The 24,424-nt window shown below is 37.8% G+C and overlaps 1 protein-coding gene across 1 annotated transcript; it reads left to right on the forward strand.

Annotated features, from left to right (window-relative positions):
* Nucleotides 1-1,592: 1,592 nt before the first annotated feature.
* RAB11A (RAB11A, member RAS oncogene family) lies at nt 1,593-23,255 on the forward strand. Its single transcript, XM_081049868.1, has 5 exons — nt 1,593-1,874; nt 9,187-9,382; nt 9,633-9,826; nt 10,811-10,891; nt 19,212-23,255. The coding sequence occupies exons 1-5, from the start codon at nt 1,835-1,837 to the stop codon at nt 19,349-19,351; spliced, it is 651 nt and encodes a 216-aa protein (XP_080905994.1). The 5' UTR covers nt 1,593-1,834; the 3' UTR covers nt 19,352-23,255.
* The last annotated feature ends 1,169 nt before the right edge of the window (nt 23,256-24,424 follow it).

The following is a 24,424-nucleotide window of genomic DNA, read 5'->3' on the forward strand; positions in this document are numbered from 1 at the left end:
AACAATAACTATTTGGGAAGCACTGGTTCAGAAAGAGAAACCCAATTAGTGTTCTGATTAGGAGATAAAAGCATGGAGTATTTATGAGAAAGGGAAGAGGAATCATTACATGAATACAAGGAAGGAATTTCTATGGGTGTTAAGCTAAGGAAGGAATTTCCTTAGGAAGGAATATATGTACAGATAAGTTAACATACTGATGATGCTAATTCTAAAGAATATCCTTAATTTTCAGTCCTGTGATCCTATCTGCTTCCTGTTAGTTTTGCAAACAGTTGTTTTGGAATACAATGCTGCTTTAGGTCCAGTCCAAAGGTTATTTTGCCCAGTTTTAACATCACAAAGGTTTGAGTAAGGTGTGCAAGGTAGTTCCTCTGGGATTTGACGTGGCTCTGTTTATATTATTTTTTAGAAGGCCCTTCACACTGCATCACTCTGACCTCCTCTGCCTCCCTTTTCCATTTTTAAGGACCCTTCTGACAACATGAGGCCCACCTGGAGAATCAGGATAACCTCCCTATTTTAAAATCAGTGGATTTGCAACATTAATTTCCATTTGCCATGTAACCGAACATAGTCACAGTTTCCAGGGATTGGGAAGTGCACATCTTTAGGAAGCCATCATTCCGATTAGTACAGGCACCCCTGCTCAAGGGTAAATTGAAGGTGGCATATAGGTGATGGGGGTGTGGCAAAGCAATAGGAAAAACTTTTTGGAACAAAACTCTCTTTCAATCTAGGGAGGCCCTGCTGCTATGATCTTGGGCCAATCACTCGTCTCAGTATCCACATTTCCGCTAAAATGAAAATTGCCATCCTTTGCGTGTTACATGAAATAATTATGTAAACGAGTTTGGCTTAGAGGTTGACAAATGGGGCTTAAGAAGTTCTTGATGACTCTTGATGAGGCGGGTGGGCGAAATTCTCTGAATGACATCTGGAGATTTCCGAGACCGGGAGCGAGTGAAAAGCGCCTGCCCTTGCACGGTATCGGAGGTTGAAAATTCTAGCGAAAGGAATCAGGATTCATCGACGCTTTTCACTTAGGTTTGAGGCCGAGGACCCAGGTTAAAAACGGGGAGAAGTGAAGAGGCTCCTTAGGAGACACCCAGGTAACAAAACGTACAGAACTGAAGGGGGAAATTTGTGAGGTCTTCTTAGGCAAAGGTTACATTTTGTGAAATTCCCTCTCCACTGAGTTCAGGGCGATATATACCATAGTTGTGTAACAATCACTTAGCAACTAAGCAGAAAAAAGAAACACGGTGGCCAGGGAGAAAAAAAAGGGAAGGGTATAGGTTCCACCGAGATTTGAACTCGGATCGCTGGATTCAGAGTCCAGAGTGCTAACCATTACACCATGGAACCACCACACGTGTGCGGCCGCCTCGGGCTCTCTAATGCTTAGCGAACCCCGCCCCCATTCCCCAACCTACCGTTTGGAGACGGGGTTGCCGCTCTCCCCAGAGCCCCGGGAGGGCGGCAGGAGGAATGAGGGAGAGGCCACCAAGAGTGGGGTGAGCGGCTGTTAGGATTCTGATCGGCTTGGAGTGCAAAGCCTCAGTGTCTCCTCTGAACCTCTGGGACGGGGTAAGAGTTTGAAACCGGACGCCGTGGCCGAGCACACCGCCCTTCGCAGGCTCCGGGGCAGGGCACCCCCCCGGAAGCACTTCCCCTAAGGGGCTGGGGCCCGCCGGAAGTGGCGTAGCGGCAGGGCGGGGCTCTTCACCCGGTCCGGCAGCTGAAGCTCGGCGCTCGGGTTACCCCTGCAGCGACGCCCCCTCGTCCCACCGGTACCACCGCTGCTCCCGCCCCTTCGCTGCTCGGCCGCGCCATGGGCACCCGCGACGACGAGTACGACTACCTCTTCAAAGGTGAGGTCGTGGGCTCTCCGACCTCCCGCGGGTCCCGTTCGGGGGCCCGAGGCACTCCCGGGAGACGCGCGAGGGGGCCAGCCCTGTGTGACATCGGCCTTCCTTGGCCCTTCCCTCTCGGTGCGCTGTGTTCCGCGGTGGCGCGGCGCGGCCCCTGTGCCTCGGCTCAGACCCGGAGTCGTCGCCACACACCGATCTTTGAGGGACCTGCCCAGAGGCCTCCGCTGGCCTCTCAGCGCCGCACCGTGTGTCCTTCTCCGGCTGGCGCGCGTCGCCCACATCGCCCTGCGTCCCGGGGCTAAGGGGTCACCCCTCCACCACCTACCATGCCGATTTGGCGCCCCCCGCCCCCCGTGTCCACCCTGCTGGACTCGCTCCCCTCCCCGGCCCGCTTCGACCAGCCCTTCCTGGGCCCCGCGTCTCGCCTTGGGCGCAGACTCCCACCACAGGGCGTCTTATCCCCCTCCCCTCGGACGCGGCCCTCCTGGCCGTCTGCTTCCACCCCGGGCCCAGGCCCCCGGGAAAGTCTGCGCGGGCCGGGGGCCCCCACCCGTCCCACAGTTCTGCCCCGGGCCCCGTGGCTCTTTCTCTGCCTTCCCTCCCCAAATAGTTGAGAGCTCTCCCACGTCTCCTGTGCGACCCCGCGCGTGGGGAGTACGGCCAGAGGGATTGTGGCGACCCACGCACGCACTTGTCGCAGTGACCCGGCGGAGGGATGTGGTTCCCCTCCGAGCCGTTTCTCCTCCTCCCCTCCCTGCCCGGCGCCGGCCGGCCCGGGGGGACTCCTGCCTCCGCTCGCGGGAAGGGGTTGCGGATGGGTGGTGGCTGTTATCCTGGCCAGACCTGCAGGCCCAGTTCCTGAGCAGGAAAGGCTGTGCGCCGCACACACACCAGCTCGTGTTGTCGTCCTGGACTGATTGCTTCCTGCAGCAATGCTGGGAGGGTCCAGCCTTTCAGTGTTTTTAGAACCAGAAGGGAAGAGTCCTAGTTGGCTCCATACCTTTCTCCAAAGGTGTGTGTGTGTGTGTGTGTGTGTTTGGGGGCGGGGGTTGTGTGCCCTTTGGGGAAATTCTGTTTCTTATAAGAGAGAATCGTAGTGCCCTTGAGTAAAACCTCTTGGAGGGTGGGGAATGGATAGAAAGAATGGCTGATTGGGCAGTCCGGAAAGAATCCAAATAGTTTTTTTTTTTTTTTAATCAACAGATAAAGGGTACAGTTTTCCCTGAGAAAAAGAGTACACTAAGAGCTTTTTTGTTCGGTGAATGCGCTCTCACTCTGACGCTCTTTCTTTGCTACTGAATTAGGAGGGCAGCCATCAGTGGTAAACTGAACAAAGATCGTTACCAGGGAGGAAGAAGCCATTGCTTTAAAGCTTTACAGTGGAGGGTGGAGTTTAAAAAGAGTGTTAAGCATGGTGACAGTTTCTGACTTTGCCATTGGGTGCTCAGAATGACTAAACGAAGGCGGTAACATGTCTTTGCTTTACCAATACTTTGCAAATCTTGACAATCTAGCTGATGATATATTCTTATCACCGCTTACTCCTCTGGGCCAGAAAATTCAGTTACATGTTGTGAGTACCTTCAGTATCCATCCCCCTTTCCCCAGTAGAAAGTCGTTTGCAGAGAAGAGGGTACTTAACGCATTTTACAAATACAAAAAGGAAACGTGCATTAGTTTACATACTGTTTGCTGAAGTCATCTGAGGTCTGGTGAAGTTACTTAAGTGAGACCCTGGAGACTGGGGTTTAGCCATTAAAGGGAGATTTTTATTTATTTTTTAAATAATGAGGTACAGTGGCAGTGGGCCGCTAGCTGCCTTTGAAGTAATTAATTTAGAATAAGAGACTATCAGTATTTCTCCTGTTTGGTTGGGAGCTTAAATATTGCTTATAGAAGCCATTCATTTTTTCACTAGTAATGTTATCCTGGATTGGTTTAAGGAATTTTAACTTAATTTTGGGATTAGACTATCTAACAATGATTGAGAGCACAGGGTTTTGGAATCACACAGGACTGGATTCAAATCCTGACCCAGGTCTTAAATTTGCTTGGTAACCTTGAGAAAGTTAACTTTCTTGAGCCTCATTTCCCTCATCTATGAAAAGAAAACAATACATACCTCTCAGGACTGTTGTGAGAATGAAACGAGACTGGCTGTACAATTTTAACTTCTTGTGAATACTCTATAAATGGTAATAATGTGAAAGAAGTTACTGTGGTTCTTGTCAGTTATTTTTAACTATGAATCTTTATAAGAGCACTTAAATATTAAGAAACTAAAAACTAAAAGTTCTAAAGTATTTTATATTTCTATGGGTTATTGGTTTCATTTTGTTGTACATTTTCCCGTTTAAGGTAGGGTGTTTAAAAATTCTGCTGAGAAGGATTTCTTCCACTTTTTTTTAAAGCTCTTAACAGGATGTGTCACTTTTTTGTTCTTTTTTTTTTTTTTTTTTTTTACTTTAGTGCTGATTATTTAGCCAGTTTCTTTATGCAATTATAATTTAAAATTAAACAAAAATGAAGCAATAATGATTTTATTTTAAAATGATTTCATTCAACAGAGATTTATTTACTGAGATGAGCTGCAGCTCTACTTGGAAGAAGGCTTATCTAGCAAAGTTAATAGTTGAGGGAATTTGTAGTTCGTAACTAACCAGTTGAAAATGAAGGGATATTTTGATTCATATAAGATGGAGTGGTACAAATGGAAATGTAATATAGGGAGAGCAGGACAGTTATTCTAAATGATGTATTTGTTCTTGAACATTAACCTTTAGTTAAGCTGAATATTGAGACTTTGGGGGGTAGGAGTTAATTTTGTTTTAAAAAACTTGACTTTTTATTTTTAAGCACTTTAACTCTACAAGTATTTACCCACAGTGTGGTTAAGGCCCTGTGGGACACATACGTGAAACAAACATCAATCATAGTTCCTATTTACAAATGCTGTGGTAGACACCAATCCAATCAAAGTCACATTTTCTGAAATTATCCGGATATATTGTCTATACCACTTTCTTTCTAATCTCATTGAAGGTCGGTAGTAATTAGCCATCAGCTGATTGTCAGTGGAAATGATCGTAGGAACTTTGCTGTCTTGCAGCTTGCTAGTTTTTCTTTCACAACTTTTGGTTGAGCAACTCAGATTCTGCTGAATCTGGAAAAACATGTCTAGACTTAAGCCATATTGAATGCATTTTATTTTAACAATTCTTTTGGTGAAATTGGACTATGAATATAGTTGAAAGAGGAAACATTTCTAAGTTTGTTTATTTAAAATAGTATGGAAATTACCATTTATTCCTTCAGGTGATAACTTGTAGTCGGTCAAATGTGCTATGATTGATTTGTTGAATTAAATTTTAGTCTGGTGTATTAGCTTGCGAGAGAGTGTGTAAAAATAAATGTGGTTAAAGAGGTGGGAATTTTAATTAAATAATGGATAATTAATAGGTATATCCTGTTTTTAAGGCATTTGGAGTCTAATATTTTATTGAATCAAATTTCGTATTAGTTATTAGAGATACTTAAAATTCAGCAGATGTTAACCAAGTGGTCATAAATATTATCAGGTTATTTTAGAAGTGCTTTAGCTGTTTCATATATAGATGCTGTTGCGCATGCGCGTATGTATACACATTACATCGATGGCTGTAGTTATAAAACGTTTAAGTACTTTTAACCTAAAATAACTAGTTATGGAAAACAGGAAAGTCACCCCAAATTCCTTTCTTGAACTATAGATGTGATCATATAGTTTGGCACATTTTTAAAAAGCAATTAAATATTGTCAATGAGAGGAAGTTATTTTATTAGAAACTAAGTTTGAGTCCGTGAACTTTTTTTTTACCATTTTCTATTAGAATTTTTTCTCTCAAAAATTTTTCATGTAAAAACAAACAAAAAGGAAAAAAAGCCCAAAAATTATTGGAAACTTGATGATGGTTCAAGTGGGGAGAAAGGAGAAGAGGAGCATGTTGCTGAGGCTCTGAGCCTCTCCAGAGAAAGTCCTCACCCTTGAAATGCCCTCTTTGTGGGGAGAGCGGTGCTGAGAACAGCGTCCCCTTGCCCAGCCTCTACCTGAAGAAGTAGGCAGTCACAGTGGTCCCAGGGCTAGAGGAGCTGGAGGGGGGCAGGGGCCGAAGGGGTGCACAGGAAATAGTCAGCTATGGGCTTTTTGGAGGGAATGCCCTGTGTCTCTTGGGGAGCAGCCTGGAAGATGATCAAATCTTTCTGGATATGTTCCTCTCGTGCCAAGATGGCTGCCACATTCCCACAACTGGAAGTTGGAGGGTGGCAATTAAAGAGTGTGTCAGCCTTGATTCCCCACCCCCATCTGGACCTTCTGGCCCAGGCAGCCCACTGGTAGCAATAGTTGGGTGCTAACTATACAGTGAGCACAGTGCCACTGAAGTGCCACTTGTAACCTTCCATCACCGTTGGTGGGCATGGCAGGTCATGTCAGTGTCATCCGCTGCATTGAACCGGGCCACGATGTTTTGGTTTGTTTTTTAAAATTAGAGCCAGTAAATTCTCTTCTGTTACTTAGGTAATTTAATCTATTCTAGTTTATTTCTTTAGCCTAAATGTTTACTGCTTGGTTTGGCTTCTCATTTGGTAACTGAATAGAAGCATCTTTCCTTATTGTGTCATTTCTCAGTATCTTAGTATCTTGGCAGCACTATTCTTAAAGAACCGATATCTTCTGTTGTCATATAAAATATAATCCTCTAAGAAGTTGTTAGTCTTAATTCTGACAATCTTGTCCATGTCTAGTTGAGATGACTTTTATACTGTATAAAGCAGGGGTGTCCAAACTGCGGCCTGCGGGCCATGATCTATTGTTATTGGCCCGTAGCAAATTCCAAAAATATATTTAGTTTACTTAAATAAACCAGGTGAGGCAATATGTACTTCACCTCGAGTGAGTGGCCCGGCTGTTTGTGTATTTTACCGTGTATGGCCCTTGGTGAAAAACGTTGAAAAACGTTTGGACACCCCGGTATAAAGCATTCATGAGTCTTGAATTATTTTCAGATAAAGGTGCTATTTTTTATAATGTTAAAACTAATTGGTTACATTGAGGGGGAAAATACCCTCACTAACTTACTTTATGATGGCTTAAAGATTTGAGGATGGGGAGGCAATGAACATAATCATTAGTTAAAGTGGAGGTTGAAAGGGAGAAAACCAAAAACTTGAAAGTTTTCAGAGTTTTTGTGGGAGGGTGTTCTTTGAGTTTATTTTCCAAAGTTGTCATCATTCTAGATGTCTTATTTTCTGGCTTTAAACAAAGTGACTGGTTCCTGAATCAGTAGATTGATATCTGAGTGCCGATAAGTAGAAACGTTCAACATTTTGGTTTTTTCCTTTCCTATTCCCTCTTAAAGTGAGGCTTTTATATCTCAGTGCTAGTGTGGGACCAGAAATGATTCCAAGGAGGTTTCCTCAACGGAACATCCAGCCTCTTGCACTAAGAAACAATAGTGAGTTTCCTATTAATAGGGTCAACTATTGCTGAACCTGAGATTTGACCTCACATCAAGAATGGTGGACTTGGGAAATGAACATATCCACCAACTTTCCTGTGAAATTGAAAGTGCATTGTTTTTGTACGTTCCTTTCATAACCATAATGTCTTCTTCCCTGGTATCCAGATTAAAGTATTTATTATAATATCTGTGTTTGCCACAATACCATTGACACCTCTGACTATATAGCTAGAAAGGACTCCGTGTGCTACATGGAAGCACTGCCGCCTGGATGATTTCTTGCTGAATCAGCTGATAGAGGAAGCCCAAAAGATATGCATTTGATAATACACTCCCTCCAAGACTGTCCAGAGGCCAGCTTATATTGCTCTTGTGGCAAGGAAGGAATACGTAATGGATTCTCTCTGCCCTCTGACCAGAATGCAGTGAGCTCTCACAGTGTTTACCCCCTCTCCACCTCCACCAAATCCCAATCTCTTTAGTAGGGTTTGGTATTAATTCCTTGGTGTCATTTTTGGATGTTTGATTTTCTAGTCCTGGTGTCTAAATTGATTAGCTAGTGAGAAGAAAAAGCATTAGTAGTCAACAGTAGGAATGAGTATAATATTTTTTACTAATGTTTATAAAATTTTCTACAAAGGAAAAAAGTGTTATCGAGCTCTCAGCTTCTGTAAATCTGTGAATTCATTTTGTTGATTAAATGTAGATGGAAACGCTTTAGTATAACTGCCTATTTCCCTATTGTTTTTGAAGTTCTTAGGTATAATATTGCCTTCGGTGTAAAACAATCTCCATATATTTAGTTAGTAAATAAACTGCCTCTTATAGTAATAGTAAGAAATAAATTCATCTAATCAGAACCTGTTTAAAAAAAAATTTCATGAAGTCATAAGGGAAAGTGTATGTCCACCTTGCTTTGGTTTTGACTCAGAGTAAGTCAGATTTACTAGTCAGCTTCCTACGGCCCTTATTAAATTTAATGGGGTGTTTGTTTTTGGAGGGGTCTCTGGTTTCTTGCCAGTCTGATAAATGTGTCTATTAAAGGGTCATTGTAGTTTCTGTGACCTGGGTGGCAAAGTTAATAAACCTGATGTCTCATGTTAAATGTGTTTCATTTTTGCATAGGTGTAAGTCCTGAGGTTACACCCAGGATTTGGTCACACCAAAGTGTGAGGTGTCGCACACTCTGGTGAAACTAAGTAGAACATAGTATTCTTTCTCTCCTCACCACCCACTACCATCCTTTGTTGCTTTCATATGACTCTGACACATTTTAATATCACAAATTGTTCATTTAGTTTAGGATTTATCCGTCAAGTTTTTACCTTCTGAAGAAATAAGATAGGTATAGTATTGATGATTAGTTAATGCATTAGCCTGTCATCAGGCCTACCGTGTTTCCCCGAAAATAAGACCGGGTCTTGTATTAAGTTTTGCTCCAAAAGACGCCTTAGGGCTTATGTTCAGGGGATGTCATCCTGAAAAATCATGCTAGGGCTTATTTTCCGGTTAGGTTGTTTTCGCGGAAACACGGTAGTAGACTTTGGCATGGGTAAGATGGGATACTGTATCTGTGCTAAGCAGATGATGCGTGGAAGTCATTATGCAGGTAGAAAAAGATAAAAATAATAAATTGGTTTTATCTGTTGCTAGCAGGTAGAGAACCTGGGCTATTCAATTCACCCCTACCCCATTCCTTTTAAAAAATCAGATGCCCTATCGTTTTTGTTTTGTTTTGTTTTTGCTTTAACGCATGCTGATATTCTGAATGTGTTTGCCTCATTCATCTGACATAAAGTTCTTTGTCTTTTCAGTTGTCCTTATCGGAGATTCTGGTGTTGGAAAGAGTAATCTCCTGTCTCGATTTACTCGAAATGAGTTTAATCTCGAAAGCAAGAGCACCATTGGAGTAGAGTTTGCAACAAGAAGCATCCAGGTTGATGGGAAAACAATAAAGGCACAGATATGGGACACAGCGGGGCAAGAACGATACCGAGCTATAACATCAGCGTAAGTCTTACAGTTCTTACGTTCTGTGAAATAGGCTGCCATCAAGTGAGTTGGCTGCCATTGAGTGAAGTAGCTGAGTTTTAGTAATGGAAAAGGTACTTTTTTTTCCTTTTAAAAATTCCAGTATTAGGATTTTGAAATTTATAAGTGTGTTTTAAAATATATATAACCCATATATTTAGTTCTTCCTGGTGTTCCCTTCCATTTTGTGGTTGTTTTCTGATAGTTAAGTACATGTTTCTGTTTTCAGATACTATCGTGGAGCTGTAGGTGCCTTACTGGTTTATGACATTGCTAAACATCTCACATATGAAAATGTAGAGCGATGGCTGAAAGAACTGAGAGATCATGCTGATAGTAACATTGTTATAATGCTCGTGGGCAATAAGAGTGATTTGCGTCATCTCAGGGCAGTTCCTACAGATGAAGCAAGAGCTTTTGCAGGTTAGTGATATGAATTCCATGATATTACAGTGATTCTGTATTTCTTGCTGGTATATCTTGCAGTTTTGATAATCCTTCCAGTGAGGGTAATCAGTTACAGTAATTTTGAAAAGGTAAACCTGAATGAATGCTCAGGAAGGCTTGTTGTTTTGAAAGTGTGTGATGACTGTATGGCTCTTTTGCTTAACTTTGGGTCATTAAAACACTATAGTATTTTGAGTTTTTGCTGCCAAAAATTGAATATAAAGACCGTCATCTTTTCTCTCCTTGGAAAGGTTAGATGAACTACATTTATTCTGTGTTCCCCATGTCTTTATCCATTATGTCTCTGTGTTTTGCCAAGGTTGCTCTATGTGGGTCTGAAAAGTAGTGGCCAGGGAGCGTCAAGGACAAACAGGCATGTAAGCTGCTTAGGAGTTAAAACTTCTTTAGCTTTAGAGAGAGTCTGCCTGTCTCTTGCCCCTGTTTTGTTAGAGGCAGCCTACCCGAAGGCAATATTGTGCATTCTTGGCTAGTGAAGGTTGTGTGTGACCCTCCACTAGTATTGTACCATTTTCTATAACAGTTTTTTAAGTTTTCCAGTCAAGAACCATATTTCAAACAATATAGCTACAGAATTCTAAGTGAATCACATATACCCATCCGCATTCATACCGTAGCCATGTGGTTGATGGGGAGAAAAGGACAGTAAGGGATGCGAATAACTGGGTGTTCGATAAATTTACTATATTTTGAGTAGTGTCATTTATTCTGGTGATAGTATTTAGTTGTAACAAATATTTATTTTAATGAAGAAGCCAATAAAAATTTTTCATGGTTATTTTTAATGTACTAAAGTGTAAATAGAATGGTACTCTTATCAGTCAAGAAGTTGGGGAGATCTTAGGTCTTAGCAGTGTTTTATTTCCCTTTCCAAAGGCTTGAGTATATTATATCCCTTGTATTAAAATTGGACAAGACTGAAGTTTTTGTATCTCCCCACAGAAAAGAATGGTTTGTCATTCATTGAGACATCTGCTTTAGATTCTACAAATGTAGAAGCTGCTTTTCAGACAATTCTGACAGGTAAGACTTGCATTTTCAGATTATACTAGTGGGAATTGGAAGTTTTAGGAAGGTAATTTAAACAACTTAATTGGGAAACCAAATCATATATCTGAGAATGACTATCATATGAGAGCTACTATAGCAAGAGTTATTTAGAGTGCAAAATCAGTTACAACCTTTGCTTACTGAACTTTAATCATCCTAATTCATCTGGTTTATAGTGTGAAAAATACTTTGAAATTTGTTCACTTACTTCTGATATTCCAGTCCACGTATTCCATAATTCATGGTCACAAACACAAAGTAATGCTTAAATATGCTTTCTTAGATAAATATTGAAATCCTGGCTATGGAAAGATAAAAGTGCCCTATTGAAATTCAGTAAAGAAGAGACATTCTTCATTCTGATTGGTTAGAAAATCAGCTAGGGAAAAAATATATTCTTAAAATTTAAATGAAAAAAAACAAAAAAATAAAATTCTCCCGTGATACACTGTAGAAGCTAGGTGTCACCTCTGGAGAAAATCAAAAGCCAGTGATTGCATATAGAAAAGTTTTAACTAAATAGTGGGAAAGGAACAAAGTGCATGCTGTTTTGGAATGTGGATGTGCGGACCAGGTCAATCTCAGGGATAAGAAAGCATTTTATTTGTGTTAACTCATAGTTACCTTGACTTTATTAGAATAACCAATTTATCAGTAAATTTCATCTTAATTCTCTACTAGGTACTTTGATAGATTGTTTTAAGTACTTTAAAATTGTATATTACTTTTAAGAACTCACCAGTCTTAATACGTAGTACAGTCTTATGTGGTGTTCTAAAAAGTCTATATGGAGAAATGGTTAAATAAGTGGGTTTCCAATTCTAACAAGGTTTTAATTTTTTCTTTGTATGCAGCACTTGTAGTAAAGGTGAACAGATTTTAACCTTTAAATGTCTTATTCTACTATAAAAATGTAGGGAATAAGCCTAGGATTTAAAAACATGAACTTAGAAGCCTGACTTGGTTTCTTTCCTGGCTCTTCTACTTATTATTAGCTCTATAATCTTAGCTGTTACTTAACCTTTTTAGACCTTAATTTCTTTGTAAAATTTAAATATGTTTTCGGGAGTCCTGTTATGTTCTTTTTGGAGAGGGTCTGTATTTATAAATATCTTGTCATATGATTTGACTTGACTGTTATGTTGTTACTTCAAGGTTTTTGTCTCTATAACCCATAGGAAAGAATTGTCTGTAACTGAGACATCTACTTTAGGCTCCAAAAATAAGTGTATGAGTTCATACATGTAAAATACTTAGCTATCGCTGGTACATAGTGAACAGTTGATGAATTAGTAGTTAAGTAGCAGTTAAGGCATGAGCAAAAATAACTGATTAAAACTAAACTAAATATTGGTGATTTGCATGCCTGTTTTATTAGAATTCTTTTCTGTTAACCAGAAGAATAGTAACTAAAAGAACTGGTGCTGGGGTTGGATAAATAGTCTTTGGAACACAGTAGCTTTCCTTTAGAATCTTCTCTATGTCAAGTTTCATTGCAGATTGTTTCAAGCAAGCAAGATTTGATTAAATATGTAGTATGTCTTCCAATCTGGTATTTTTAAATTCTTTGTAAACACTGAGTGTGGATTCTTTTGTCAATATGTAGAGTATAAATTTAGAACCAGGAGTGGTGGTATGCTATTACTGTTCCATCACTTTGCTCCCACTCTCTGTGTATCTAAGGTCACTGATCCTCAGATTCATAGTATCTTAAAATGAGTGAGTAATCTTGAAGGTCTGAGTCTCTTACGGCTTCTGCAAACCTCACTTGAAAAACTTTAGTCAGTCCTTGTTGGGATGTTTTTTATGTCCCATTAAATCTCCTCTGCTGTAATTTCTAGTTCATCTGTTCTGATCTCCATTTCTAGCCCATTTATTCTACTACTAAGTGAACTAATGAACTAATCAATAAGCAGTGATATATGTACTTAAAAGTGAGCTGTTTTGTCCTTAAAGAACATCTGGCTATTTTTCTTATGATTCTCTGTAGATTAAACTTTTTTTATTGCTTGACTCATGTTGCTTGAAAACAAAGGACTTAAGCTTTACTTACTACCACTTCACGTCTCTCTATTCACTGTTTCCTCAGCTTTCCCCATAAATCTCAGTGTTGATCTGTACAGAGATCACTGCATATGGCAGCAGACATCTGTGCTGTTTTGCAAGTGTTAGGATGTTTGTTCTACACTTCTTTATACCACTGGGAATATTAATGCGTAGACAAAACAGGAAAGAGAACAATAATCTCATTATGCTTAATTGTACCTCAAATGTTAACAGTATTAAGGGAGCATTTACATTGCATTTTGATGTTGTTATAAGAAAAAATAGCTTTTTAATTTTTAAGATGCAAAGTTATATATTGGAAAATTTATTTACATTATTACTCCAAAGTTAATGTGTTGCTTGTTTTAGAATAAACCCATAGCATATTTGATATCCATGAATTTGACAGTAACTCCATGACGTAATTTTGCTGATGGTATTTTTTCGAGTTGATTACGTGGAGCTAGTACATTAGTGAGCCTGACTGATTGTGTAGCCTCTGCATTTCAGTGCAGTTTTGTTTTCTTTCATCCTCAAATTCATTAAAGAATGTTTTCAATAAATACCTCCCATAATCTATTATTTTTTCTTTTAACTTTGAATTTTGACAATTTCTGCTTTAAATAAGTTACAATAACAGTACAAAGAATTTTCAAATGCCTTTCACCCATATTTCCCAAATGTTGACATTTTACCATATCTGATTTCTTCTTTTCTCTTCCTCTCTTAATATATACATGTTTTTTCTGTATTATTTCAAATGATGTGTTGCCCCTTATACCTAAGTACTTTTTATTGTGTATTTTCTAAAAATAAGGACATGCTCTTTCATAACCATAATTAACCATAGTATAATTATCAAAATCAGGAGTTAGATAATAATTCTAAATATCTTTGTTTAGCTATAGACCTTATTTAGATTTTGCCATTTGTTCCAATTATGACTTTATTTAGCAAAAGAAAGTCTGGAATCAGATCGTGCATTGCATTTCCGAAGCTGTTGTATCTTAGTTTCCTCTAATCTGGAACAGTTTGTTAGTCTTTTGTTTATTTGACATTTGTGAAAGATACGGTGAGTTATTTTGTGGTGTCCCTCAGTTTGGGTTTGTCTGATGTTCCCTCATGATGAAATTCAGGTTATTTCAGCAGGAACATCACAAAAGTGTTCTCAGTGCATTAGATAGGGAGGCTCATGATATTGGTTTGTTTTATTCATTACTGGTAATGTTAACTCTGATCACTTGGCTAAGGTGATATGTGACAAGTTTCTCAGTGTAATTAATAATTCCAAGCCATCTTTTTAGTAGAAAGACAAAATTCTTTTGTGGTTGAAAGAATTGTAATTCACTTAGCATATTGACACTTAAAAGTGGGGTGAGAGTTTCCAGGCATTATAGTAGTAGTCTCACCCCTTATGTGAGGTTTCACTTTCCGTGGTTTTAGTTACCTGCAGTCAACTGTCGTCTGAAAAGATTACATTTCAGAAATAAACAACTCATAAGTTTTAAATTGCGCGCTATTCTGAGCAGTGGGATGAAATCTCGCACTGTCCAGCTCCATCCTGTCCAGGACGTGACTCATCCCTTTGTCCTGCGTTTCCTGCAGTACAGGCTGGCCTATCCGTGAATCACTTCGTAGTCTTCTTGGTTTTCAGATCAACTATATAGCAGTGCTTGTTTAAGTAACCCTTCTTTTACTTAATAATGGCCCCAAAGCGCAAGAGTAGTTGTGCTGGCAATTCAGATATGCCAAAGAGAAGCCATAAAGTACTTCCTCCATTTAGTGAAAAGGTTTGTACTTATAGGAAAAATATACAGGATTCATTACTCTCTGAGGTTTCAGGCATTCACTGAACGTTCATTTAGAACGTTTGCCCTGCAGATAATGGGGTGGGACTACTGTAATTTTACTAGAGTAGTGAGAATTTCAGTTAGGTGTAGTTGCTTTGCTCTTGGCATATGGCAACCTTTTAGATACTTGTCAGTGTATCAAATCAGCATTTTTTTTTTTATCTTTTAGAAACTTAAATGGAGAGCAGTGGGTTTGAAGAAGACTTAAAAAATTCTGACCTAGGCTATAGTAGAATAACTCAGGCCACTGCTGTTTTCAAATTTTTGGAGACACTGAACAATTTTATCTGTCTTTATTCTCCAATTTGGAACAGTTTCATTTAACTTCCTTAGAATTTTTTTTTTTTTTTTTGGCAGCTTGATCCATACTTCCATTAGAATAAAAATAGGCATATATGTCTTTTTTATTTAACTTTACCTGGTTGTATTTAAAGCTATTGTATATTAATGTTTTACTTTAGATCTATAAGAGATCCTGATTATAAGAACAATAAAACAATTCCTTTTCTTTCTAACCTTACCTGTTGTTTGGACAGCTTGTAAAGGGACTGCACAGGGATTGGCGTGTCGTATATATTTGGTTCTGAAGGAGAACATACCCTTGAAAGAGGAAAATATTTGCATCTGGTTTAGCAAGTTACTTTTCCTGTTCCCTTCCCCCCACTTAAATAACCTTCTTTAAATCAGATACCAGCTAGAAAGGTACCTGCTTCCTATTTTCTTATCAAAGTGTTTTTTTTTTAAGTGACACATCTAGCCACAGAGACATTAAGTAAATTAGTTGTATAGACTCTTAGTGCCCATTCTACCCGAAAGAAAAATTTTCTCTTAATTTCCTCACCAACAGTTTCCTTTTTTATTTGTTGCTTGGTTATCATTTTTATTAGCAGACATCTTTTTTGGTGACTGGAGCAAATATAGCAGTTATCTATTTCTACAAAACAGTATGTTGTACTTTTAGACCGTTACACAACACTGCTCAAATTTCTTGCTTAGTAATGAGATCTCTTTAATTATTTAACTTTCTATGTTCTCCAAGAACTCTGCCTTTTCTTCTCTTCCATTATTTGCTTTTCATGTAAGAACCTGCAAAATATTTTTTGCTTTGGTTCCCCTTAACCTAGTGTTCAAAACAACTTGTAGAGAAGTTGAAATTTATAGAGGGTCACATTTAGTCACTTGCACTTGAAAAAGAAGAGCCATCCAGTTTGGGATTAGAGAGAAAACATGAAGAATAAAGGATGAATGGTATAGTTTTACAGTAATTTGATGGTTATCTTCATTCCTTAGCCACCAGCCTGATTGAATGACTGTCTTTCTCTTTACCCTTGACATATTCTACAGTCTCGTCCCTTTTCAATGAAAATAATCTAAATGAAGACTCCATACCCTTTGTTGTTCTTGGTTTTTTTAAAATTCTAGTTGATAGCCTTTATTGCAATATTTTTTCCCTCTTGATAGTTCTTCAGCTTTGAACCACCGTCGACCTTCTTAAACATAAATTTTAGCACTCCTTTGCTTCCCCCAAAAAACATAAGAAAAGGTATACTAGCTGTCCCTGTTTTTGTTAGTTTATATATTTAGTGGACTAGTACAGTTTGCTATTCAACTTCAGGGAAATTAGTTTTTAATTTGGAGAAAATGTATTAATTCAGTTAGTGCATTTCTTTTTCTTTAACTTTTTGTTGGAAAGTTTCCAACATAATAAAGTAGAATAGTATGAACTCCCGTGTAGCTCTCATCTATCACAGTTCATGGCCAGTTTTTCCTCCACCTAGTCCCTCCCCCAGTATTTTGAAACAAATCCCAGATATTACAGCATTTCATTTGTAAACATTTCATGATGTATATGTAGAAGATTAAGACTTAAACCAGTAACAACAAAACCACTTAAAAATTGGCAGTAATTTCTTATCTATTATTCAAACAATATTAAAATGTCCTGTTTCAACATTTTTTTTTTTACAGTTCAGATTAGAATCCAAATAATGTTCATATTGCACTTGGGTAATATGTTCTTGGAGCATTTTGAAAAAAAAGAGTCCACTTTCTCTTTTTTTACCCCATAACTTTATATTTTCAAAATTTTGAGGTTTACAGAAATAATACAATAATATATATTATTTCTATACCCTTTATTTAGAATCATCAACTTGCCACATCTGGTTTATTTCCACATGTGTATATATACTTTTATCCCCTTTGCTCAATCCTTGGAAAATAAGTTATAGACATTGTGGCACTTTACTGTTAAATACTAGAGCATTTTCCCTCCTAAGAACAAGGCATCCTCCTGCATGATTACAATACCATGTATCATGCAAGAAATTTGTGTTTATACTGTATTATATAACGTGCAGTTCATATTAGGTTTCTCCATGTGTACTACTTTATAGATTTGGTTTTTACATTTTCAGTCTAGGATCTGGTTAGACATCACACATTGCAGTGATGGAATTGTCTTATATGTGAGGTATCAAATAGAGTAGCCACTGGCCACAGGTTGTTATTGAGTACTTGAAATATGGCTAGTGGACTAAGGAACTGATTTTTTAGTTTTATTCAGCTAATTTAAATAGGTGGCTACTGGATTGGACAGCACAGATCTAGAACACTTATCCTCATCTTTTCAATGTATTTTATGAAATAACTTCTTTGAAGCATCTTGGCCTGTTGTCTGATAGAGTGTCCTTCAGTCCGAATTTATTTAGTTATTTCCTCATGACAAATTCATTTTAAACACTTTTGGGAGGGCTTTATAGATGTCTTTCATAGGAATGCATGTATCCTTCATGTTACATCATAATAGGTATATCAGGTCAATTTGCCCCATTTTTAGAGTTCCTTTACCTTTTGAGGGTATTTTTTTTTGAGAGAAGGAGCATTGGGAGAACAGAGATTAGTAAGATACAATTTCTTGGCCATAAAAAAGGAAACCCTCCCCTTTGCAAAAACATGGATGGACCTAGAGGGCATCATGTATGCTAAGTGAAATAAATCAGATTGAGAAAGACAAATACCATATGATCTCACTTATATGTGGAATCTAAAGAACAAAATAAATGAACAACAACAACAAAAAACAGAAACAAACTCATAGATACAGAGAACAAACTAATGGTTGCCAGAGGGGTGGAGGTTGGGGAGTTGGGTGAAAAAGGTGAAGGGATTAAGCAGTACAAATTGGTAATTACAAAATAGTCACCGAGATGTAAAGTACAACATAGAGACATAGTCAGTAGTGTTGCAGTAACCATGTATAGTGCCAGGTGGGCACTACAGACTAATCTGGGGGGGGTCACTGCATAAACTATATAAATGTCTAACCACTATGCTGTACACCTGAAACGAATATATTAATAATATTGAATGTCAACTGTAACTGAAAAAAAATATTTTAAAAAGTAATATGTTTCACATTTGCAGTTTTATGACTAGTCTGGTATAAGATTTTCCAAATGAGCTAAAATACTCTTTCAAAATTAGAAATAAAAGTATTTTATCACAAAAAAAAGATACACTCTTTGTTCACAAGGAGTTTGTAATCTAGTCAGAGGGAACTACTTTTAGGCAGTGCAGTGTGAGACCAAATAAAATGTGTTAAAGATACTTGTTGTAGAGGAATTTAATAACATTATTCATGCAGTTAGTTGTCAAACCCCTCCTATATGCTGCGTGCTGGAGATGCAGCAATAAATAAGGTGGACACAGTTTTGGTCCTCATAGAGTTTAACATTTAGTGGAAGAGATAGATACTAGACTATTAGTTTTGGTAAGTGTCATATAAAATCTTAAATTGCCTGTTTTGAATAACTATTTAATTATAATTTAGCTTTAATTCAGGAGGCACTGATAACCATTATCTTTCCCTCCTTTTCCAAGAGTCCTTTGGGATTTTGGCATGGGAAAGTTGTGCTTTTTCCCTACACAACCAAGAAAAATACCTAATGAGCCTGATAGTGCAAATTTGTTTTTATTTTTCTGTGGTCAGTGTCATTGTATATAGATTTTTTTAGTGCAAATTTATTTTTCTGTGGTACAATATCACTGTATGTAGATTTTTTTGGTAAGGATAGAATGAAAATACTCTCATGGTTTAATTTAGATCTAAGCCTATAAACTATGTAATCTCTTTAATCCAAGATTTAATTGGTGAATTTTTCCCTCTGAAATTGAAAACATTTGTTTCTTTTCTTACCCTAAGAGAAATTAAATACACTGAATTGACTCTAATCAGTGGCTGTTTGAAAATGAAACTTTAAATTTATGCATTCTCTGTTCAGTTTATTTACAGTTTTTCCTTCAAATATATCTTCTCTCTCTAAGTGTCTTTTATGTCAACTATTGATGGGTCTATTCACACTGAGTATTGCTGTTTCTTTTTTCTTTTCGCTCAGAGATATACCGCATTGTTTCCCAGAAACAAATGTCAGACAGACGTGAAAATGACATGTCTCCAAGCAACAATGTGGTTCCTATTCATGTTCCACCAACCACTGAAAACAAGCCAAAGGTGCAATGCTGTCAGAACATATAAGGCATTTCTCTTCTCCCCTAGAAGGCTGTGTATAGTCCATTTCCCAGGTCTGAGATTTAAATATATTTGTAATTCTTGTGGTCACCTTTGTGTTTTATTACTTCCTCATACTTACAAATTTTCCATGTCTTAAGTCTTTTGATTTTAGCTTTATAAAATTATCCACTTGTCCCGAATGACTGCAGCTTTTTTTCATGCTATGGCTTCACTAGCCTTAGTTTAATAAACTGAATGTTTGGATTCCTCAATTACTGTTTACTTTTCATGATGGAAGCCTGTCACTGTAGGACATAATAGAACTTGATCACTTGAAGCTCAGACCTGTTGGTCTTGATCAAATCAAACTAGGAAGACTTTAGAAATAAGCTATCATTTTGCCACAGAGCAGCTTATAACAAGCAGCTTGTAATTCATACACTCTTCTCTTAGTGCAGTATATCCGCAAATCTAAGAATTGCCCTATAAACATAGTAGGATTTTGAGAGCTTGAAAATTTTTCATTATTCTGGAAGTCAATTTCTAAAATGCCTTAATAGGATTATGTAGTTTAGTAAATTTTGTTTTTTAATTTTTGTAAGCATCAAAGTTGATTCGAGAGGCACTTTTTTTCTGGACAAGAATTATCTTAATAAACACAGAAGACTTATATTTTCGTTTGTGGGTGGTATGGTTATGGGGCCATATGTTAGACATTGCTGCCCGGCAGGCTGGGAACCGGATAGACTGGTGGAATTCCATCCGAGGTGCCTCTTGGAAGATCAAGAAGCCCAAGTTAATGATAAGTCATTTAAGTTTTCCAATTTCCCAACAGTAGTTTATGTGGCATTTTATTGCTTAGGCAATAACTGGTTTAATGCTCTTAGTACCAAATTGTGAAGTGTTAATTTTGTCTTAAAACCTCCCATTAAATGAAATGCAACCTAGTTTTATCACCATATCCACCAGCAGACATGGGTAGTTATTTTAATGATGCTGATTTTTGAGTTTTGCAGTATATTATGGAATATAGTCCAGTTAAATATCAGGTTTCAGTATGTCAAAAGAATACAGTGAGAGGTTAATTTCTCCTCAAGTGGTACCACTTAAAGGCATGTATTCTTTAAGTACTTAAGATGAAATACGACCTTGAGTTTAAATAGAATGCATTTAGGCCATTATACAGACCTGAAATAATTTTCTCCCACTACATCATTGAAATCAATAGAGCAACTAGTTTCTCATTCAGAAGTGTGCACACTAATATTTAGTTTTACTTTCTTGTGGATAATATTAAACACTTACTCTGCAGTGTTCTGAAAGTTGTGTCAACTGAAGTGATACTATTCAGGATGGTGGAATGTCCCCAAAATATGTATGTGTGGGCTTGCATAGATTACTATGTTTCATAGTTAATCTTCTGTCTTTTGCGATGCTCATGACGTGTGGGGCGCACTGAAGGCATTGCTGTGGTTGGTCTTTCTGTTTGCTTCTGTAGCCACTTTATTTTAGTGTATTGGTATGAAGATACTATTATCTATTTGTAAATCGCTACTTTGTATTTTATGCATGCTCTGTAACTTGACTTTTTTTAGTTATTGATTTGGAATATATTTGCATTCTAATAAACAGTTATAGGGGGCCGATTCTTTGTCAGATTACATTTTCCCTTTGAGTGGTTTGGATGCAGCCATGGATATTTGATTCTAACGAATGAGAGTGTATAGGCCCTTGCATTACAAAGTAAACATTGAATTGGAGGCACCATTGTGTGAATTCAGCTTTGATTTTAGACATGTACTTCAATTATGCTTTTCTTAGAAAAAGTATTACCAAAACTATAAGGGTAGTAATTAATCTCAGTACTTTCATAATAACAGTGTCACCATACCCAAGAAGAGGCTCCATCACTACTTATTTTACTGAAAATTGGTAGTCTTTTTACAAAATTTAATTTAAGAGAAGGAGAAACTTAAGTATTGAATTGAAAATGAATAAAGTGACTGAATTTTTACCACGTATAGACTTAAGTTGCCTTGGGCGTGGTTGGCTCTTGGGAGCATTCCAAGAAACCAGAAGCAGTAGTAGAAAAATAGCTTTGATTGCATTTCAATAAATGGCTTAATTCTGAATAGTATGAGGAGACAGAACTGTCTCAAGTAAAAAACATTAAGTTTTAAAATAATATGATCGTTTAGGGCTCAAGGCAGTTTATTAGAAGTGTTTTGCTGCATGACCTTGTTTTTCAGTTATTTTAACTTTGAATATATATATATATATTTTTTTTAACTTATTCTCCTGAGAAGTCAGTTAGCCATTTTGACTTGGTTTAACCTTGTAGGTAAATGTTCTTAAGTGCTATCTGATTTTTCTCTAATAGTAGTTGTTACTTTGTAAGGGGGAAGTTTTCTAATTTAGCCATTGCATTGAATATGCTATACTCCCAAGAAGGGGTGTTAGCTAAATTCTAAAACCTCTGATTTATGCCAGAGGTCTTTTAAGTTCTGAAGGGTTCTGCAGAAAAGGGAAGACTTCTTAAGAGTTTGGATTGCTCATCAGAGCTAGTCATATTTATTTCATCATTGGGGAAAATGAACATATTTAGTGACTTGGATTTATAAAATACAAACACTCAGTGGTTTGGGCTATTGTGATAATCTCTTCCATCTACCTTAAAGAGATAAAACTACCACTTAAACAATTTTGGTCAATACCAGAATAATTCAAAGCAGAATAATTCAAAGGCTGTGTGGATATGTATAAACGTATCCCAGCCTGTTAGGTTTCAGTTTGTGGACTTTTTTTTTCCTTAACAGAGGAGAAATATGGATATTGGTTACTTGATGTTTCACAAACATCATAAGCCTGAAAACATTTTCAAAACAAAATATGTATGAGTTTTGTGTAAGGACTGTGCATGGCATCCATTCTCTGTGTGGAAAAAAAAATGAATGAAGCTCATGAAAGGATCCACATCATATAATGGGTTAGCATAACAGCCAGATTTGTGCTAAAGAGAATAGGACTGATTTTTGTCCTCCTGGCCTGGGCTGTGCTGGTACCATACCCTCTTCTGGGATTTGACAGGTCACCTTTTCCATTCATCTATACTATGTGCCAAAAAAACCCTGCAAGTTTTCATTCTGAAGTTTTAAAGAATGATTGTGGTTCTCCAAACTATAGAGACCAGGCCGGTGGTAACAATAAAGTAATACCAAATGTTATTGTCATTAAGGGAGACCAATAGTCTGAGAGATAATTTTAATTGAAGTATCCATTTCTCTGAAAATTGAATTGGAAGATAAAGAATATTTGAAAGGACCTTGGTACTAGGTATATATTAAGGTATATATTAGAAAATATGCAAATTCTGTGATTTAAAAGATAGAAAGTAGCAGGTATAACAGCACTGGACTGGGTGACAGATTTGGATTCTAGTCTCAGCTCTTCTAGTCATTTTATTTCTGAGTCTCACCTTTCAGTTAATGAGGGGACCTGGGACCACATTAGATCATTTCTGGGGTTCATCCCAGCTCTAATTCAGTGATTCTATGAATGAACTCTTCAGGTACTAGAGCCAAATTATACATTCTAACTCAAATATAATAGATAAGTAAAAATGAAATGTACACTTTGCAAGATGTTTTTGGCCTTAGAATGATATTCTTATTTCCACTAGAATGTTACTTTTATTTGCATATTAACTCCATTAAATAAGATGAAAGCTTTCATATCATTTGCAAAATGACTTTCAATTTCAACAATTTGTAACAAAAGTACTATATGTGTGCTAAGGGGAGGAGATGGGCTGCTGTGTCAACTGTACATTGAGAACTGCTTGTTTTTTGATTCTTACTGTTAAAATTTTGCTGGCTTTTAATATATACTTTAAAATATATTCATGTCTGGTAGAGAACTTTTAAAAACATTTTGTGTTTATTTTTTTATTGTCGTTAATAGGAAGCTACAAGAAGGTACACCAGTCTGTAGAGCTAGCAATTCAGTAGAACCAATGATTAAATCCAAGCATATAGGTGTATGTGTGTACATACGATACGAAATGGCATCCTTTGGCTGTTAGTCTAGTAATCTAATTATTAGTAGTCTACACATTTGAATTTAGTTATTAAGCATTATTAAGCAGAGAATGGGTAGGTCCTGGCAGATTTTATTGGCTGTTAACTACTCTGTTACCAGTACCAGTGATGGTAGTGAAAATTAGTAGCCAACAGGATTCCTTCCCTATGTTGAGTCAGTGGATGTTAACATTGCCCTGTCTCAAAATCTCGGATCTTATTATCCCCATGCCAACGAATAAATGTACTGCCTTTAGCACCCATTCCTGTACTGCAAACTGCCCGTCTCTCCACATACCATTTTCTCAGACCCCTCTAGGGAAGTGGTTCCTTATGTTTAAGAAGTTGCTGACTATTGTACTAGCCTCCATGCTAAAGCCTTCCATCATATGGGCCTAAAAAATATAGAAGGTCATGCCGGAAACGGGACAGTCTGCGAAGCTGCAGGAAGCAACATTTTATGTAGGCTATCTGATAGGAAACCAACTCTGGAGGAGGTTTCTGGTTTTGGTTTACATTTAAGTGGATGCCTAAGTAACAGGACTTTGTAAGATCTCAGGTCCCCGTGTTTTCTCTTACCCCAGGCTCTGGAGGGCCATCTGCTGAGCTGGACAATAGCTTGGGAGGCAAAGCTAGAATGAGGAGGGAATGTGAGACCAGAGCTTCCACATTCTGTAGAAGGACTGCTCAGAGTCTTTCTAGCTCTGCAAGTCAGGGAAGAAAATGTATAATCAGCACTCACTAATCCCCAGGTCCCTGCATTTATTCCTGCCCTTTGGAAATTGCTACATTGTAAGATCCACAAGGACAGGGAATGTGCTTTGTTCATAATTACATTCCTGCTGTGTAACCCCCCTGCAACCAAACCCATGTCAGAATAAGGACCATCTAAAAGAGTAAGGGGGCTAACCCTAGGGTTCATTCTGGTTTAGCTTGGGGCGCTATAGTTTGAGAATTATCGTTCAGGTTAATGATTTTTTTCATTAAAAGTTGTATAAAATTACAAATAATTTAATACATT

The sequence above is a fragment of the Rhinolophus hipposideros genome, assembly GCF_964194185.1.
Source record: "Rhinolophus hipposideros genome assembly, chromosome: 5".
Classification (NCBI taxonomy): Eukaryota; Metazoa; Chordata; class Mammalia; order Chiroptera; family Rhinolophidae; genus Rhinolophus; species Rhinolophus hipposideros.

Excerpts from the sequence above, each read along its gene's own strand:
- RAB11A (XM_081049868.1), top strand. The coding sequence starts at position 1,835 with ATGGGCACCCGCGACGACGAGTACGACTACCTCTTCAAAG. Across the intron at positions 9,383-9,632 it reads TACCGAGCTATAACATCAGC|ATACTATCGTGGAGCTGTAG; the intron begins GTAAGTCTTACA and ends TTCTGTTTTCAG. Across the intron at positions 9,827-10,810 it reads TGAAGCAAGAGCTTTTGCAG|AAAAGAATGGTTTGTCATTC; the intron begins GTTAGTGATATG and ends ATCTCCCCACAG.